General features: G+C 38.6%; 1 protein-coding gene across 3 annotated transcripts in view; it reads left to right on the forward strand.

The window, feature by feature from the left end:
• The window catches only part of PAPSS1 (3'-phosphoadenosine 5'-phosphosulfate synthase 1), a 103,568-nt gene that overhangs the window by 23,740 nt on the left and 60,644 nt on the right, over positions 1 to 19,184 (forward strand). For all 3 annotated transcript variants that reach the window (XM_003899065.4, XM_009207320.3, XM_009207322.4), the window contains exons 3-5: positions 3,048 to 3,283; positions 9,869 to 10,007; positions 14,612 to 14,730. In XM_003899065.4, coding sequence (XP_003899114.1) covers positions 3,048 to 3,283; positions 9,869 to 10,007; positions 14,612 to 14,730 — 494 coding nt within the window. The remainder of the gene's footprint in view (positions 1 to 3,047; positions 3,284 to 9,868; positions 10,008 to 14,611; positions 14,731 to 19,184) is intronic.

Genomic DNA, 19,184 nt, shown 5'->3' on the forward strand with positions numbered 1-19,184 from the left:
TCTCCCAAATTAAGTGACCAAAGAAAAGCTGCATAGCATTTTCTGACCTAGCCTTAGTAGTCACACATCGTGTCACTATTTCACTACATTCTTTTGGCTACAGGTAAGCCCTAAAGCCAGCCCACATTTCAGGGCAGGGAATTAGTACCTCTTGATGTGACAGTAGTAAAGTCACATTGTAGACACTTGTAGGATGGGATATTCAGTTGCAGCCATCTTTGGAAAATGCAGCTGGCTACAGTCATTAATATCGGTTTTTAATGTATAAAGCAACTGACACTATATTGATGCTCTCAAAATATCCTCCTCTTCTTTTTTTTTTTTAAATTTTACTTTAAGGTCTGGGATGCATGTGTAGAACGTGCAGGTTTGTTACATGCATGTGGCATGGTGGTTCGCTGCACTTTTTAACCTGTCATCTGGGTGTTAAGCCCCACATGCATAGCTATGTATCCTGATGCTTTCCCTCCCCTCCCCTTCCCACCCCCCCCCCGCCCTCCCGATGACAGGCCCCGGTGTATGTTGTTCCCCTCCCTGTGTCCATATGTTCAGCTCCCGCTTATGAGGGAGAACATGCGATGTTTGGTTTTCTGTCCCTGTGCTAGTTTGCTGAGGATGATGGCTTCCAGCTCCATCCGTGTCCCTGAAAAGGACATGATCTCATTCCTTTTTATGGCTGGCATAGTATTCCATGGTGTATATGTACGACATTTTCTTTATCCAGTCTATCATTGATGGGCATTTGGGTTGGTTCCATGTTTTTGCTGTTGTAAATAGTGCTGCAATAAACATACATGTGCATGTATCTTTATAGTAGAATGATTTATATTCCTTTGGGTATATACCCAGTGACGGGATTGCTGGGTCAAATGGTATTTCTGGTACTAGGTCCTTGAGGAATCATCACACTGTCTTCCACAATGGTGGAACTAATTTACATTTCCTACCAACAGTGTAAAAGCGTTCCTGTTTCTCCACAGCTTCTCCAACATCTGTTGTTTCTTGACATTTTAGTAATAGCCATTCTGACTGGCATGAGATGATATCTCATTGTGGTTTTGATTTGCATTTCTCTATTGATCAGTGATGCTGAGCTTTTTTTCATATGTTTGTTGGCCACATAAATGTCTTCTTTTGAGAAGTGTCTGTTCATATCCTTTGCCCACTTTTTGATGGAGTTGTTTCTTGTGTATTAAGTTCCTTATAGATTCTGGATGTTAGACCTTTGTCAGATGGTAGATTGCAAAAATTATCTCCACATACGCAAATCAGTAAATGTTATTCCATCACATAAACAGAACCAATGACAGAAACCACATGAATATCTCAATAGACACAGGAAGGGCCTTTCATAAAATTCAACATCTATGTTAAAAACTCTCAATAAACTAGGTATTGATGGAACATATCTCAAAATGATAAGAGCTATTTTTGACAAATGTATAGCCAATATCTTACTGAATGGACAAAAGCCAGAAGCATTCCCTTTGAAAACCAGTAAAAGACAAAGATGCCCTTTCTCATCACTTCTAGTCAACATAGTATTGGAATTTCTGGCCGGGGCAATCAGGCAAGAAAAATGAATAAAGTGTATTCAGATAGGAAGAGAGGAAGTCAAGTTGTCTCTGTTTGCAGATGACATGATTCTATGTTTAGAAAGCCCCATAGTCTCAGTCCCAAAACTCCTTAAGCTGATAAAGAATTTCAGTGAAGTCTCAGGATACAAAATCAATGTGCAAAAATCACAAGCATTCTTATACACCAACAATAGACAAGCAGAGAGCCAAATCATGAATAAACTCCCATTCACAATTGCTACAAAGAGAATAAAATACCTACGAATACAACTTGCAAGGGATGTGAAGGACAAGGAGAACTACAGACCACTGCTGAGGGAAATAATAGAGGGCACAAACAAATGGAAAAACATTCCAACCTCATGGATAGGAAGAATCAGTATCGTGAAAATGGCCATACTGCCCAAAGTAATCTATGGACTCAATGCTATTCCCATCAGACTATCATTTGATATTCTTACAGAATTAGAAATAAAGTACTTTAAATTTCATATGGAACCAAAAAAGAGCCCTCTATTTTTTTTTTTATTCCAGTTAGCCTTCTGTACTACCATGAATTCTTTCAAGAGCATTGGTACATTAGACTTCAGTATTTTATATCTTGCTTTAGAAGTATCTTGGTTACAACACTCACCAAGTTGGCAATAATTGTGCATAAATGTACTCTTTCCTTCTCCCCCTTGTTTACTGAGTAAACACTGTTAGTATAGGAAGGTGAGTTGAAACGAGGGTGTTCTATTAAGATTAATTATATTATAAATTGGACTCTCAGTTGTATCAAGGTGGTTTGTGAGTGCTGATTATCTAGGAAAATGGAGGTACCTTTGTAACATTTCTTACTTTTGTCCTTTCTTTTTCTTCCCTCACCAGAAATAATTTGGGCATATGACTTTGTTTTAAAATTTGGCATGCTGCTTTAGAAAAGTGGTAACGAGAGGACAAAGTGAATTCCCAACCATGTCTGCTAATAAAGTTAGTTAAGCCTTTCTGAAGTTTATCAGTGATTTCTGATACCTTTGCTCATAGATATTTCATTAAAACAAACTCATTATGTTTAAACTGTAGGTGTTTTCCTAGGTAAGAGGTAAATCTTAAATAGAAATATTAGATAAGAACATTACTGAGAGATTGCTGTGCATAATGAATGTATTTAGTCCTGTGATTAAAATTTTTTATATCTCTTGAGACCAGGAGTTTGAGACCCGCTGGAGCAACATATTGAGAATTCTGTCTCTACGAATAATAAAATAAGTTGGATGTGGTGGCATGTGCCTGTTGTCCCAGCTATTCAGAAGGCTGAGGCATGATCTCTTGAGTGCAGGAGTTTGAGGCTGCAGTGAGCTATGCAGCCTCTGCACTCCAGCCTCGGTGGCAGAGCGAGACCCTGTTTCTGGGGAAAAAAAAAAGTTTTACTACATAGTTATGCTTCTGACTTTACACATGGAATCTGTTTGGACTGTTTAATTTTAGGCTTGTCTGGAGCAGGAAAGACTACTGTGAGCATGGCTTTGGAGGAGTACCTGGTTTGCCATGGTATTCCATGCTACACTCTGGATGGTGACAATATTCGTCAAGGTCTCAATAAAAATCTTGGCTTTAGTCCTGAAGACAGAGAAGAGAATGTTCGACGCATTGCAGAAGTTGCTAAACTGTTTGCAGATGCTGGCTTAGTGTGCATCACAAGTTTCATATCACCTTATACTCAGGTATGTGGTTTTTGTGCCATTGCCTTTCTGATTACATTTACTAAAAATATGGTATCAGGCAAAGCACATACTTTAAACATTGGTGTGTGCTTTGAGGCTAACTCTGCTTCTCCCCAGCTACCATCTCTTTGTTCCTCAAACATAGGATTAAAATAACCTAAAACATTTCTATGCTGTGACTTTCTAAGTAAATCCGGTTTTGATAAAACCTGCTTTTAAAAAAGCCCTGAAGTATAACACAGTGGTTGAATTCAAGCCAATGACCAAATTATTTCAAGCTCGACTTTTTGACTTAATAAACCTATAGTGAATGCCTCACAGATGTCATACGCCGAAGAAAATCTAAGTTTCTTAACATGTGCCCTACCATGGCTTCTTTGCTCAGAATTCGTTGTTCTTAGCTTGCATCATAGTTCCTCTTATTTTAGAGATTGCAGCAACAACAAACCATGTTTGTGTATTTCTCTGAAAAAATTATGTCATTTCTTATATCAGGATTTTTGTTTCCTCCCTGCCTGGAAAGCACTCTTCTCCCTCACATTGTCAGCTGACTTCTAGCCATACATTGAGACTTAGGTTAGGTACCTTAACACTTTATTTTATTTTCTTCAACTTTTATTTTGAGTTCAGGACTATATGTGCAGGTTTGTTAAATCAGTAAACGTGTGCTATGGTGGTTTGCTACGCAGATCATCCCGTCACCTAAGTATTAAGCCCAGCATCCAGTAGCTATTCTTCCTGATGTTCTCCATCCCTACCCACAATAGTCACCAGTGTGTGTTGTTCCCCCGATGTGTCCATGTGTTCTCATTATTCAGCTCCCACTTACAAGTGAGAACATATAGTGTTTGATTTTCTGTTTCTGTGTTAGTTTGCTGAGGATAATGGCTTCCACCTCCACCAAGTCCCTGGAAAGGACATGATATCATTCCTTTTTTAGCTACATAGTATTCCATGATGTATATGTACCACATTTTCTTTATTCAGTCTATCATTGATGGGCATTTAGGTTGATTCCATGTCTTTGCTATTGTGAATAGTGCTGCAGTGAACATACTCATGCATGTATCTTTGCAATAGAGTGATTTATATTCCTTTGGGTATATACCCAGTAATGGGATTGCTGGGTCAAATGGTATTTCTGCCTCTAGGTCTTTGAGGATTCACCACACTGTCTTCCACAATGGTTGAACTAGTTTACACTCCCATCTACAATGTAAAAGCATTCCTTTTTCTCCACTAGCTCACCAAGATCTGTTGTTTCTTGACTTTCTAATAACAGCCATTCCAACTAGTGTGAGATGGTATCTCATTGTGGTTTTGATTTGCATTTGTCTAATGATCAGTGATGTTGAGCTTTTTTTCATATTGGTTGGCTGCATGTATGTCTTCTTAAGAGAAGTGTCTGTTCATATATCCTTTGCCCACTTTTTAATGTTTTTTTTTCCTTGTAAATTTGCTTAAGTTCCTTGTTGATCCCATTCTGTAGGTTGTCTGTTCACTGTGATGATAGTTTCTTTTTCTGTGCAGAAGCTCTTTAGTTTAATTAGATCCCATTTGTCAAATTTTGCTTTTATTGCAATTACTTTTTATGGTTTTGTCATGAAATATTTTGCCTGCGCCTGTGTCCTGAGTAGTATTGCCTAGATTTTCGTCTAGGGTTTTTATAGTTTTGGGTTTCATATTTAAGCCTTTAATCCATCTTGAGTTAATTTTTGCATATGGTGTAAGGAAAGGGTCCAGTTTCAATATTCTGCATATGGCAAGCCAGTTCTCCTAGCACCATTTATTAAATAGAGAATCCTTTCCCACTACTTGTTTTTGTCAGGTTTGTCAAAGATCAGATGGTTGTAGGTATGCATATGTTATTTTTAAAAACTCAGTTCACTGGTGATACTGATAGTAGCTGTAGTGATAATAATATTAACATTTATTGAACACTTTACTGTGTTCTGGTAATTGCTAGAGTGCTTTTCTGTGAATTAACTAAAGTAATTCTTGTCTCCTAGTGGGGAGACAAGGAAACAAGGTGTGCATTGCCCAAGATCACACACTATACTTGTAGAAGAGCAAGGGTTTGCACCCAGATAGTGCATCTCCTGAGCTTAGATGCTATGCTGCCTCAAAACTCCACTGTCTCCTTGACAGCTGGGACCACGTCTTACTTGCTTTGTAATCTTGATGCCGAGCCTGGCTCTTGGACCATACTATATGATTAGCGTTTGTTGGACAATAGCATACTCCCTTGGGAAGCCCTGATATCAGTGAATAAGCGAGTTAGTATAGAGGTGAGAGGCAGGGTCTTTGGAGTTGAAACTCCAAAGAAACAAAGGGGCTGAAATCTCAGCTCTGCCAGTTATTGCTGCTGTGGCCTTGGCCAGCACGCTTAACCTCCCTCAGTTCAAGTAATGCCTGCAACATAGGGTTGCTCTGAAGATTTGGTAAGTCGTGTATTTAAAGCCTTAGCACAGTGCCTGGCATGTAATAACTATTCAATAAATGTAATAAATTATATTAGCACAATTCTAGTACTGTATCATACATTTTGATGGTTACTTGGACTTTTTTTTTAAAAAAACAAGATTTGACCTGTAAGAATTATGGATAAGTGTTAGATTGAGTATTATTTACGCAGGTTCACTTAATTGAACCATGGCAAGAGTCCTAAAACATTCTGTAAAAACCATTTCTTGAAACGCTTGGATCATTGCCAATATGTCAGTTTAAAGTGTTTAATTAATAGAAGCATAGTAAGAGTTATTTAGAGTTTCTGAATCCTTGGATATACACAGTTTTCATAAAAATATGATATTGGCATTCTTATACCTTCTGGTGGGAATCTTGCTGCTCTCGGAAAGAGGGAGGTCTATAATACCCGTTATGGAGAGCTGTCAGCAGACACCTGGGTCTCTAAGAGTGTGTGCTGATCTGCTTTGTGGCCTCCTTGATTGCATAGTATGGAGCAAAATCTTTGTTGACCTCATCTGTAAAGGCACTAATAATGAGGTTTGGACTATGTTTAGGGCATCTGAAAATCCATGAAAATATTTGGATCGAAACATGTAATATATAGGACATGTGTATTTTTCTGTACAGTCACGATTATATTTGTTCATTCAAGAGATGTTTATTGGGTATTTCCACGTCAACCACTGAACTGGGCATATTGGTTCTAAAAATAAACCTGATAGTTCCTATTCTTAAGGAGTTGGTAGTCTGGTGGGAATGCAGAGATGTGAAGAGTTACAGTATCTTGAGGCAAGTGATGAAGTAGATATATATAAAAGGTGTTATGGAAGATTCACAGAGGAGCTGCTGCTAGAAATGAGTCATGAAGGATGAATCAGAGTATACTAGTTAGACCAGAGGGAGAAAACTATTTCAGACAGAGGAGACAGTACAGTATGCTCAATGGAATGTGAACAGTTTGTTTTTTTGGGAAACTGTAGGTAAGTTGCTGTGACTGCTATGAAAGACGATTGTGAGGGGAGATGGAGCTGATCGATTTGCAGAGGCTAGGTGGTGACTTCTGGACTGTTCAGAAAGAATTTTGCCCCAAAAGGAGTTAATAGTTTGAGATTATAACAGAGATTGGTGTCATTGGGTTTGCATTTGAGTGAGGTCATCCTTGAAGCCTGGAATGAGAATGGTCTGGAGGTAAGAGACTAACCAGGAGGCTTATGGTAGCACCAGCTCCTTCAGGGAAGAGGGTGTGAACTCGAGCAGCAGCAATGGGACTGGTAATGATGGGAGCATATTTAAGGGCTCTTGAGGTTTGAGTAGCATCAGCAAAACCTGGTTCCTGCTTGATTGCTGATTGTTGGGGAGGGGGGTGGACGCAGAATGAAGTATAGTGCTTTCTGAATAAAGGTTGGTATGATTGAGTTATGAAGTACAGGATAGGAGGGGAGGACATGCGTATTTCATTTTTGGTGGATTATGTTTGAAGTGCTAGTGGAGTGTCTAAGTGGAGATTACCACTGGGCCATCTAGGAAATTGGTTTTAGAGTTTAGGAAAGTTGTGTAGGATTGAGATCTAGATTTAGGAATCATTAACTTTATTAGTTGAAACCTAGATGAGGATGATTAGATACAGAAGAGTATATAATAAGATGAGAGCCATGGATAGAAACTCGGTGACACTTTCCTTTAAAAGAATAGTTAGAATAGTAAGATCATAGCTTAATTGCTGTTCCAGACACTGACATTGTAAAGCTAATGAGATGATTTTAATATACTGGAATAAGATCTATGATCATATATAGTGAGTATTCTGAGAACCCCGAGAAAGCAAGGGGCCTCATCAGCCTGAGCATGCAGGGAAGGCTTCCTGGAGGAGGTCACCATGGAGATATGCTGTGAGGAAGCACATTGGTTTATCCAGAAGAGAGGGGTTGAGTATTTGCTGGTAGGGGTGGGATTGTGGCGTGGGGAGGCCTAAGGTAGAAACAGCCTGACCAACCAAGTATTATTAATAGAGCATCAAGTGCAAGACTGAGAATGGTGGTGCCAGGTATAGGGCTGATGCCTCACTTTAAGAAACTTGGATTTTACCCCAGTGGTGGCAGGGAGTCTTTGAAGAGTTGAGTAAGATGGTCAAATTTGCATCCTTTGCCACAGTGTAGACTGTGGCTTTGAGCATATCCAAGTTAGAAGCCAGAAGACCAGTAATACGTTGAGGTTGTTCAGATAAGAGATTTGAGGTTGAACTAGGGAATAGGGAAAGATTGCAAACTGGATTGGTGTAATATTTAGAAGTAACATCTGTAGGACTTTGTGACTGAATTAATGTATGGGAAAGGGAAGGAACCAGTCTTAGTATTGTGGGTGTGGAGTGTGGTCTTCCTTGATTTGGGAAGTATACGAGAGAATGCAAACTTGAGAGAAAAGGGACTGGATTTAGTTTTGGACATGCTTAGTTTTTGGCACCTGTGGTATATGCAGGTGGACACAGGAAGAATTGGACATGTGTGTTTAATTTCAGGACAGAGTTCAGGGTTCAAGCTTCAGTGTTGATATATGTGTTGTAGTTTATACTGTGAAGGCACTTGAGAGAAATGCGCAAGAACTATGTAAAGTGAGCAGTGGGCTGTGGCGGGAGTGTGGGCAACTCCAGTGTTAAGGGATGGGTGAAGTAGGAGGAGCCCAGGTGGAGTCTGCCTAGGAAAGATCAGGGAATAACATTATAGGCATCCATAGGCATAACAGTGGGAAAGCAGCAAAGAGGCCTGGTGTTTTAAATACTGAAAAGTACCTGTTGTTAAGGAAAAGTTTTTATATGATTTGTTAGTTCATTGTGCTAAAAATTTTTTTAGAGACAAGATCTCACTCTGTCACTGAGACTGGAGTGTAGTGACTATTCACAGGTACAGTCGTAGTGTGTTACAGCGTGGAACCCCTGGGCTCAAGTGATCCTCCTGCCTCAGCCTCCCCAAGTGGCTGGGACTATAAGCATGCTGCACCACTGCCCTTAGCCATTCATTTGTTTTAAATGGATGAAGGTACTTGTACTTGTTTGTTACTGGGGAGCAGGGAACCCAGCAAAGGGGGAATGCTGAAGATTTCAAGTGGAGTAGAGAGATTGGGTTGAACAAGGTCCTGTAGGAGGCCATGAAAGGGAAGGGAATTCCCAATATGTGAAGGTAGAAGTGGCAGGGAGAAAAGGATCATTAGTATGTAGATAAATTTGTATGACAGAGAAGAGATTTTGTATGGCAGAGACGAGATTTTGCTTGAAAGGGAAGAGATTGAGATCTTATGCTTGGGGATTTGTTTTTTTTTTTTTTTTGAAACATGAAGTATGGCCATCTGGTTAGAGTGGAAGTAGGTAAGGATTGTCAGAGGGACCAAGGAAGGTGGCAAATGCTAAAATGAGCTGTGTGGAAAAAGGATGGTAGAAATTGCAGGCACCAACTTTGAAAATATTGGCAACTACTCTTTGGTTAATGGAGTATAAATGTGGAACAAAGGGAGAATTAGGTTTTGAAGACCAGAAAGAAGAAAAGATTGACTTAGGAAGGAAACATTGTTCCAAAGGACAGAGTGGGGAGGGTTTAGAGGGAACTACAAGGGTGGTTACTAGAGATTTGGGAGTTAGGAGCAGAAAAGTTAAGTTTTAGGAGTGTTAGAGAGGAGAAGTGGCTGCAGGGGGCTTCTATTGGCAAAGAAACTAGCCTCAGGATTCTGAATGAATCTTTCTTGTGCAGTTGTTTTCATGCCAGCTTAGGCTGGGTTTGAATGTGACATTAGAGAGAAGCTTGATGACACCTGCATTCAAGCTGGGCTTTGACTCAGGATCCATATAGAATTTGGGTGAAAGAGTTTGTGGTGCATTCATTGTTTTCCTTCTGTAACTCCCCAGTATTCTGGGTTAGTAGAATAGTATGCCTTTTAAAATTGTCACGAGTAATAGGAATTAACCTAATAATTTCTTGGAGTTTTTTTCAGTTTATATTTAAAAACATAAATTTTGTCTATTTCCCACTAAATTAGATGAGAAGCACTTTTTACTCATTTGTAGTATTAACGTACCTTTTTGATTTGTGGGATCATTTTTAATTTATTTTTATTTTTTATTTTTTTAAGGATCGCAACAATGCAAGGCAGATTCATGAGGGTGCAAGTTTACCGTTTTTTGAAGTATTTGTTGATGCTCCTCTGCATGTTTGTGAACAGAGGGATGTCAAAGGACTCTACAAAAAAGCCCGGGCAGGAGAAATTAAAGGTCAGTAATACTTTCTTCCCAGTTTCACTTTGCTTAGGATATTTTCTAAGAGATTGGAAGTGTTAGAGTAACTTGGAGCTTCTTGAGGAGAGAATGTAGTCTTATTACACTATTCTATCTCTCAGGCATAGCAGCAGTGCCTGGTGCTGGGCTAAATGAGTCTTGTTGATCCTTTTGGAATCCTGTTCAGTAGCCAGAGTTGGGGCTCGGGAGTTGGTGAAAACCTACTTGAGAAAATTAGGTGCTTAACATTAAGTTGGACGTCAGTTGCCTGCTGCAACCAATTCTACTTTCTTTGTTCCAGGGAAAATGGAGGAAATCCCATAGCTATTGGAAAAAATGCCTGAATGATAAGCGTCTTGATGACGAGGATAATGCCTTGTACTTTATTACAATCCTTGGAATGGTCCCTTATTCATTTCATGTACTATTGTTGAATTAGATTGAATTAATATATCACTGATTCTATCAAAATATATACAGCTGACCCTGCACATCTGTGGGTTCCACGTGTGTAGTTTCAACCAAGCATGAATTGCAAATATTCCAGAAGAAATAATATAAAATAATACAGCAATTAAAAAATAGTATAAATAACAAATATAGTATAACATCTATTTATATAACATTTACATTGTACTAGGTATAAGTAATCTAGAGATGATTTAAAGTATATAAGAGAATGAACATAGGTTATATGCAAATAGTACACCATTTTATGTAAGGGACTTGCACATCCTCACATTTTGGTATTCACAGGGAGTCCTGAAACAAATCCACATGATTACCAAGGGACAGCTCTACACCTCACTTTTTAGGTTTTATGGTCCGCTTCCCAGAGTTTCAACTGTGGTGGACATTTAGACATCGAGGGAGAAATTTAGAACCCAGCTCTGCTCTGGCCTTTGATATCAATCATAGTATTTATCTTGTAGACATTCCTTGACTTGTTCTGTTCTATTATTGTTAACAGAAACAAAGGACTTGCTGGATTAAAAAAAAAAACAACAAAAAACAACTAAAGATAGCATTGTTTAGGAATCAGTGAGTCCTGCAGGTAACTTTTAAGTTTGCCTTCCCAGCAGGGAATGTGATAGCCTGAGACTGTCACAGGAACTCCCAGGAACTCTCTCGATGATAGATTTTGGCATTCAGTTTTTGGCCCTGAAAAGAAAAAGAGAGAGTGGGAAGGAAAATGGTAGTTATTCTGGGTTCTTCTGTATTTGGACCTGGGAATGCTTTGGCAGTTGGGTCAAGTTCCATCTGCTGTGGTAACATTAGTTCCATGGGCAAGGCTGACCTCCGGTAATGTGACTATGGAGAATCAGTTCCTTGATAGGGACTCCTGCCTGTCAACCCTCTACCCCATTAAGCTGTTACTTTCTTGACTCAGAAAGAGCAGGCTGCTTGACCAGAATAATTTAGGACAATTGGAGGAAAACCTGTTTAACCCTTCAACTCCCATATTACTCTCTCAATGGCCAGTTTTCAGATCAGTCTTTGTGTAGAAATTTGGCACAGAAAAGCAAAATGGTGGATCCTAAATAAAGTCTAAACCTTTTACTTATTTTAATTGTAGTTGGTTTTGTTGTTTTTGCACGAATGGATTGGTGAGGGAAGGTTTGTCATCCTGGCTGGAGTAAGCTGCTTGTGAGCAGGGAGATCATAGTGAATATTTTTGTGTGGTTAGAATTTAGCACAGTACATCACCCAAAGCATATACCTGTGACACACACAGTTAATGCTTGTTGGATGGATAAGAAGGTGGAGTGGGAGTGGAATATTCAACACATACTTGCCAATGCTTTGGTGACAAAAAGAGTTGAATTCTTGTAAAATATTTGAAGAGATTTATTCTGAACCAAATACGATTGACTGTGGCCCATGACACAGCCCTCAGGAGGTCCTGAGAACATGTGCCCAAGGTGGTCAGGGCATAGCTTGGTTTTATACATTTTAGAGAGGCATGAGACATCAATCAAATACATAAAAGAAATATACTTGTTTGGTCCAGAAAGGTGGGACAGCTCAAAGCCAGGTTGTCGGGGGGCTTCTAGGATATAGATGAATTTAAACGTTTTCTGGTTGACAATTGATTGGGTTTGTCTAAAGACCTGGGATTGATAGAAAGAGAATGTTCAGGTTAAGATAAAGATTGTGGAGACCAAAGTTCTTTTGAAGTCTTACAGTGGCTACCCTTAGAGCGAATAGATGACAAATGTTTCCTGTTCAGATCTTAATCTCTCTTGGGAGGGTCTGGAAGGAAAAAAAAACAGTTTTGTTAATAACGATTCTTTAAAGATACAGATTTCCCCCCACAAAAAACAGCTTTGCAGGGCCATTTCAAAATATGACAAAGAAACATGTTTTGGGGAAAATGTTTTGATTTTCTTCTTGTCTTGCAATGTTATGCCAGAGTCAGGCTGGAAAAGAAGTCATGATATATAGGGTTAAATAAAACCTATCTGATGAAAATTTATGGTTTGTAGGGCATGACTTCCCAGGCCCCTTAGATAGGAATTGGGGCAAGATAAAAAATGAGAGTTTAGTCCTCAGCTTTCTATTTGCAAGGTATATATTTGGTGCCAGGTATTCAAAGATGAATAAGACCTTGTCCACAATGCTCTTGAGTCTCTTACAGTTTGTACTGTATAACTGGGAGTATGTTTGTATTAGTCCAGTTTCTTGTTTACTTTCTCAGTTATTGACTGTATTCCCCTGAGTAGAGGTTGATAAAATGTTCCTTAGGTTAATGTGTGTGTGTGTGTGTCTGTATGCATACACTGATATTTAGGTTTGCCAAGGTGCTGGAGTTCCTGATTGTAGAGTCACTTATTTTTTTAAAAAGCTTTTACTTGTAAATGGTGCTTAACAAGTTCCCTATCAACTCTGTTTCAAAGCTGTAATGGTAAACATTCCAGGACAGACAAGATTGTGTATATTCACAGGGCCTCAGGCTGTTACAGACCTTTACATGACATTTATTGGACAGTCAGTATATCCTTGTGTCATTCATTATGTTATCTCAATTATTTTCATGATGACTACTTAAGATAGTTTTTATTACCTACTTAAATGTTTTTCCTCAGAATTTACATTTATCATTGTAATCACTTATGGATAAATTATCTAGTAGGAGAACTCCAGGGCTTCTAAAATGTTAAGCCACCTCTTCTAACCCAGCTTGTCAAGCTTTGCTGCATGTAAGCATTTCCTTGGGAACTTTTAAAAATCCAGTGCCAAGGCTGTACTCCAGACCAGTGAAATAAGAATCTCATGGGGTGGGACCCAGTAATTCCAGTATATCGTCGCATTTGAGAATCAGAGCTTAACAATTAGTGTTCTTAACCGGATTTTTTTTTTTTTTTCCCCAGCCGTTTTCTTGTGACCCACTGCTAAATGGGAATACTGGTAATGCAGAAATTTTTTCTTGAGTTCAGGACTGCAGGGGATGCTTAGAAATAGGAAATAGAAAAAAATGAAATAAGTGGGCTGTAGGTTTGTAGTATATATTATTGAACTCTTTTGCTAGCTGCATTTCTTAATATTAATGGTAATGATTTTAAATTCATGCATACCATTCTAACCTAAGAGTGACCTAGGCTTTCCAAGATAGACAAGCCTTGAATGACTTACGTGTGAGGTAAGGTCAGGGGTATAAGATAGGAATAGCCTATCTTTAACTCAGCTAACCCTCTCTGGGAAATTGTCATGTATTTGCTCTTTTCTTAGCAGTTATATGGTAACACATATACCATAGGAAAAATCTAAATAGTGGTTATTACTAAAATTATATTTGATTGTGTAATTTATTTTGTGATCTATTTACTATCCTTATTTATGTCTAGTTTAAGCAGATAGTAGTTGATTTGACTTAACACTTGTTATCTGATGGCAGAAGAAGCCTGCAGAGCTTCAATTTGTCCACGGATAATTCTTATGAATATACTGGACAGATTGACTTAGTGTTTGTTTTTGCATTGAGAAGAAAATAATCTTGTCAGGTTTGGTTTTATGTCCATGTCCTGTAGAGAAATTGAGATGCTTTGAATCACCTGGTATTAATTCCGTACATCTTCACAGGCAACTTGGGCATTTTTTTAAGACAAAAAAGAAAGAAAAAAGGTGACAAAAGTAGTAGAATTGATTCTTACTATTTGTGGATTCGATATTTATGAATTTGCCTACGTGACAAAATTTATTTGTAATCTCCACATCAGTACTCCTGGCACTTTCACGGTCAGTGCAGCACGTCCGACACACCTGACACAGTTCCCAGCGAAAGTCGACGAGGCAGCACTTTACCTTCTGGGTTTAGTTCTCAAACCATAAGCAGTTTTTCTTTGTGCAGCCTATTTGGTGCCAGATTTTTTACATTTTTATGCTATTTTGGGTAGTTTTGCAGTTTAAAATGGCCCCCAGTACAGGAAAAAAAAAAAAAGTTTAATTAGAAATCTCCCAAGAAAGACACTTCGTTACTATAATCCTGTGACTTGGAGGACAGCGCAGATACTAACTTCAGTGTAGCAGAGGTCTGCGCTGAGAAAACAAAGCAATTTTAATTTTATTTTCCACCCTACTCTGTTATCTGGTACCTTTCACAGGTTTCACTGGGATAGATTCTGAATATGAAAAGCCAGAAGCCCCTGAGTTGGTGCTGAAAACAGACTCCTGTGATGTAAATGACTGTGTCCAGCAAGTTGTGGAACTTCTACAGGAACGGGTAAGAGACGATGAAAGAAGGAATCATCAGAGAAAAATTACATCTCTCTCATAATCTTCCCCCTCCCAAAAAAAAATGGTGGTGTTAATGTTGAGTAACATTTATATTTTAAATGCTTTGAAATGCCAGCGGTGTTCTGTGTCTGTATGTCAGTGTGAGGTGTTGTGGGGAACACCGTGAATGTGCGGTATATGAAATATCCCCATCAGTATAAACCTCAGGAGGCTTAGGAGTCAAACAGTCTTGTACTTTACCAGTAATTTTACCACAGAAAAATACCTAACAGAAAATCCAGCCATGATTATTCAGTCCTGTAACTTGATAGTGTTATATTTTTCAATTTGAGGTATACAAAGTAGTTAAGTTTTCTTAGACATTTAGAGCGCCCACATTTTCCTTGTGATAACATGCTGATCTCCTTATGGGTGGATTCTAGAGAGGGACCTGTGGAGGATGTAAGTTTCTAGGACATAAGGACCTTTGGGTGCCTGGACATATGGAGGCATGAAGAGGCTTGATGTTCTCCAGGGTACTCAGGCCCACTAACAAGTGCAGGGTTCCTTCAGACTTTAGTCTGGGTTTTTAGAAGTTTTCTTTCCCTTGTGCTTTGTCCATACTACCCTCAGTCCCCTTTCCCCTTTTCGTTGGAGGGTCACATAGTTCACTGTAGTTTGAGAGGATCTGGCCTCTGTGTGGGTAGAGGTCTTGGGTCAGTGATTACCCTGTCACCTTGTCATGCATCCACCCTTTGCTGTTCAGTCCTGACCTAGGGGTACACAGAAAATGAGGTATCATCTTTCCTCATTCTGTCCTAACTGTGGGTTTTGGAGTTTGAACCTCCTCTTAGTCTACAAAATCCTGTAATAAACCTCTTTCATCTAGTGTATCTTATAAACCTCTTTCATCTAGTCTGTCTTACTGGATATATTCGACATACAACTTTAAAGAAATTTCTTTATAAACATTTAGCCTTTGATTTTTTCCACATTATATCTACCAGGTAGATAATGTGGTACTTTGCTTCCTATTTTATTTTATCCAAACATTGTAGCTGAATAAATATAAATAATGTAAATCGATATATTCTGATGTTTTTCTCTGTATTTACCGTTCAGATATCATTATTTGCAGGTCACTGAGACATCCCAGGAGGTTTTATGCTTCGTCATCTCTGCCTTCTAGGTTTCTTTTTAAATGACTTCTGCACTCTTGTTCTAATCCTATTGTTCTACTTTTAGCTTCCTTCTCATCTCTCCAAAGCTGTCCCAGCATCCATTCTTTCATCATCCATCATCAACCACACATTGATTAAAAGCCCACTACTGTAGATTTTACAGTCCTAGGTGCTAGTAATGCAAAGATTTATCAGCTGTGTCTCCATCCTTGAGGAATTTACATTATAAGTTATAGAAACAGACATAAGAGTGTTTAACTCCTCGGAAGTGTGTTAGAAATCATGATTTCAGTTATGTCCATGGCATACTGGGAGGCACAGGGGAATGAATTTGGAAAGACTTTTTATCAATCTTTCTCATCTGTTTGTTCATTTTTAGAAAATACTTTTACTGGGCATAGAATTCTGCATTGACAGATTTTTTTTTTTTCTTTTAGTGCTTTAAAGATGTTCCATTTTTTTTGTTTGCTTCATTTCTGATGAGAAGTATAATGTAATTCTTTTCTTTGTTCCTCTGTGTGATTTTTTTTGCGTGTTTGAATTTAAGATTTTCTGTTACTCCTTGGATTTTAGTGGGTTTAATATCATGTGTCTAGGTCTTGTATTTAATTAAGTCTTTTTTCTTCCTGTTTAGAATTCCCCAACCTGCTTGGGTAGATACATATTTTTTTCATTAGTTTTTGGAAACTCCTGGCCATTATCATGTTAAGTATTTCCTTTGCCTTTTTCACTCTTCTTCTGGTACTCTAGTTACCCATATGTTAAATAATATATTGTCCCACAGTTTTTAGATGCTGTGTTTCTTTCATCCCTTTTCTGTTAACATTTTAGCTTTGATAATTTCTAATAACTGATTTTTAAGTTTGCTGATTCCTTAACTGTATCCAATCTATTCATATGCTCATAGAAGGAATTTTTAAATTCTGATAATCATTAAAAAACAATTCTCATTATTTCACTTTTTTTTTTTGACAGTATTCATTTTTCTGTTGAAATTCTCCATCTCTCCATGCATGCTGTCCACTTTTTCATTAGATCCTTTAACTTAATCCCAGTTAAAAAGTACTAGATTGAGGATTGCTTGAACCTGGGAGGTGGAGGTTGCAGTGAGCTTAGATTACACCACTGCAGTCCAGCCTGGGTGACAGAGTGAGACTCTGCCTCAAAGAAAAAAAAAATCCTGCCTTATGGTTTGAACATGTGTGTTATTTCTGAATCTCATTTTGTTGAGATTTCTTTGTCATATCTCTCGACAGTGGGTAGTTTTTCTTGCTTTTTGGTGTATCTTGTAATGTTTTGTGAATGCTGGACATTGTGTCTAGATGTACAGTAGAGATTGAGGTAGTGTTTATGTCATGGGCATGTTTCATTTTCTATCATACTGTTATTGTAGTAGGTTGATTTAGCCCTCAGCTGGATTTGGCAGTCCTTATTCCTTATGAAGTTATTCTTACTGCATCACCGGCTTCAAATTTCTGCAGTGGTGGGCTCTTCTACCTTGTACTTAGCGTGGGGCCTGGCGTGCTCTTGGGTTTTTCTTAGTGTTCCTCCTTCATCCTCAGTGTTCCCTGTATACCTGTACCACAGAAGGAGTCTTCTTCCTGTTCGTCTCTCAGCAGCATACTGCTGTGGCTTATCACTTGGTGGTAGGCTCATGACTGGGAAGTGGTGATGATTCTCAGTTTCCTGGCCCAACTTCAGTCTAAGGCGTGACCTGTGTGCTCCTGAGTCTTGAGGTGGGTTTTTCTCAGTGCTTCTTCCTCTCCCTGCGTAACAGCTAATCTCTGCTTTCACCCTGGGAGGCTTGGAAGGGAGTTTTCTTTTCCTCACATGCATTAGCATGTTTTGTATCTGTTTTGTACTGGCTACCTGGTTTGTATGAATGCAGGATCTTGGGCCCAAAAGGATTTCCTTCATCTCCTTTTTGGCAGACCATATTTGCTTCCACCCCTCCCCCAGAAACAGAGGACCCTGGGAAGGTTTGAGGGTTTCCTTTCCTTTTTCATTAGCTTAAGGCTTTTGTGGTTATGAAAGAAGGGTCTGGTGAGTGAGCATAGGTTTTTGCCTGTGCCCCACTGAGGAAGACTCTTTTTAGTCTCTAGACCTCCTCCTGATTTATGTTCTGAGCACCTGCCATAGGCGTGCTTGTGAGTGAGTTCAGGACCCCTTGTGTCTGGTACCCCCGGTCCTCCATTGTACTAAGCCTGTCACACTAGTCCACACTCAGCCTTTAAAAGTTTTAAAGACATTTTAGCTCTTTTCCTCTTACCTGCCTTTATTGTAGCCACCTCTTCCTCCCATGTTCTGCTAAAGGTAAGCAGTTCATGTGCCTGGTCTTTTCTTGGTGGGACTTGTCACTTGGAAGCAGTTCATCTCACTGCTTTTTTTCACCTCAGTTCTGCAGTGGGCTCAAGAAAGTTTATGATTGTAGATTGGCTGGCCTTTTCATTTGTTAGGTGATGCTCTCTTTTGAAATCTGTTTTGTTATCAATGCATTGTTTATCCTTTCTCTTCAGTTTTACTCCGTTGCTGTTGTATATCGTTTTCTTAGAAATTTGTATAAAATTCTATTTCTAGACATAGATATTAAATCCATCTCATTTTTATTGAAACTATAGTTCTAGTATTTTTCCTTTTCATTTTGATTGTAGTTTTGTTTGAGTGTTTTTGTATACTGAGCGTATCTTTTTTTAATTTGAAATTTGCCATATTAGTGTTACAAAGTTGACTCTCTGTATCTGGGGTTCTATATCTGTGGGTTCCACATTTGTGGATTCAAACAACCATGGATTGAGAATATTCAGGAAAATTAATACAACAATGAAAAAGAATACAAATTTTAAAAAGAATACAGTGTAACAACTACTTATATAATGTTTACATTGTATTAGGTATTATAAGTAATCCAGAGATGATGTAAAGTGTATGGGAAGATGTGTGTAGATTGTATGTGAATATTGTGCCATTTTATATCACTTGAGCATCTGTGGATTTTGGTGTCCTCAAGGGGTCCTCGAACCAATTCCCCTCAGATACTGAGGGATGGCTATACAGTTTTATTATTTGTTTTGATTTTTAAAATATCTAGTTAGTGATTCGTAAGTGTTTTATAAAATCTCAGAAAAATGTACATATTTAATAGATACCATTTTATATAATTTTATGGGGCTTATTAATCGTTGACTATAAATTCCAGATAGTTCAGACATGTTTATGGGATTATTAAGCTTGATTTGTGTTGGATGCCACAGGTTTCTCCCACCTTCTTCCCATCTTTCTC

Source organism: Papio anubis, chromosome 3 (genome assembly GCF_008728515.1).
Source record: "Papio anubis isolate 15944 chromosome 3, Panubis1.0, whole genome shotgun sequence".
Classification (NCBI taxonomy): Eukaryota; Metazoa; Chordata; class Mammalia; order Primates; family Cercopithecidae; genus Papio; species Papio anubis.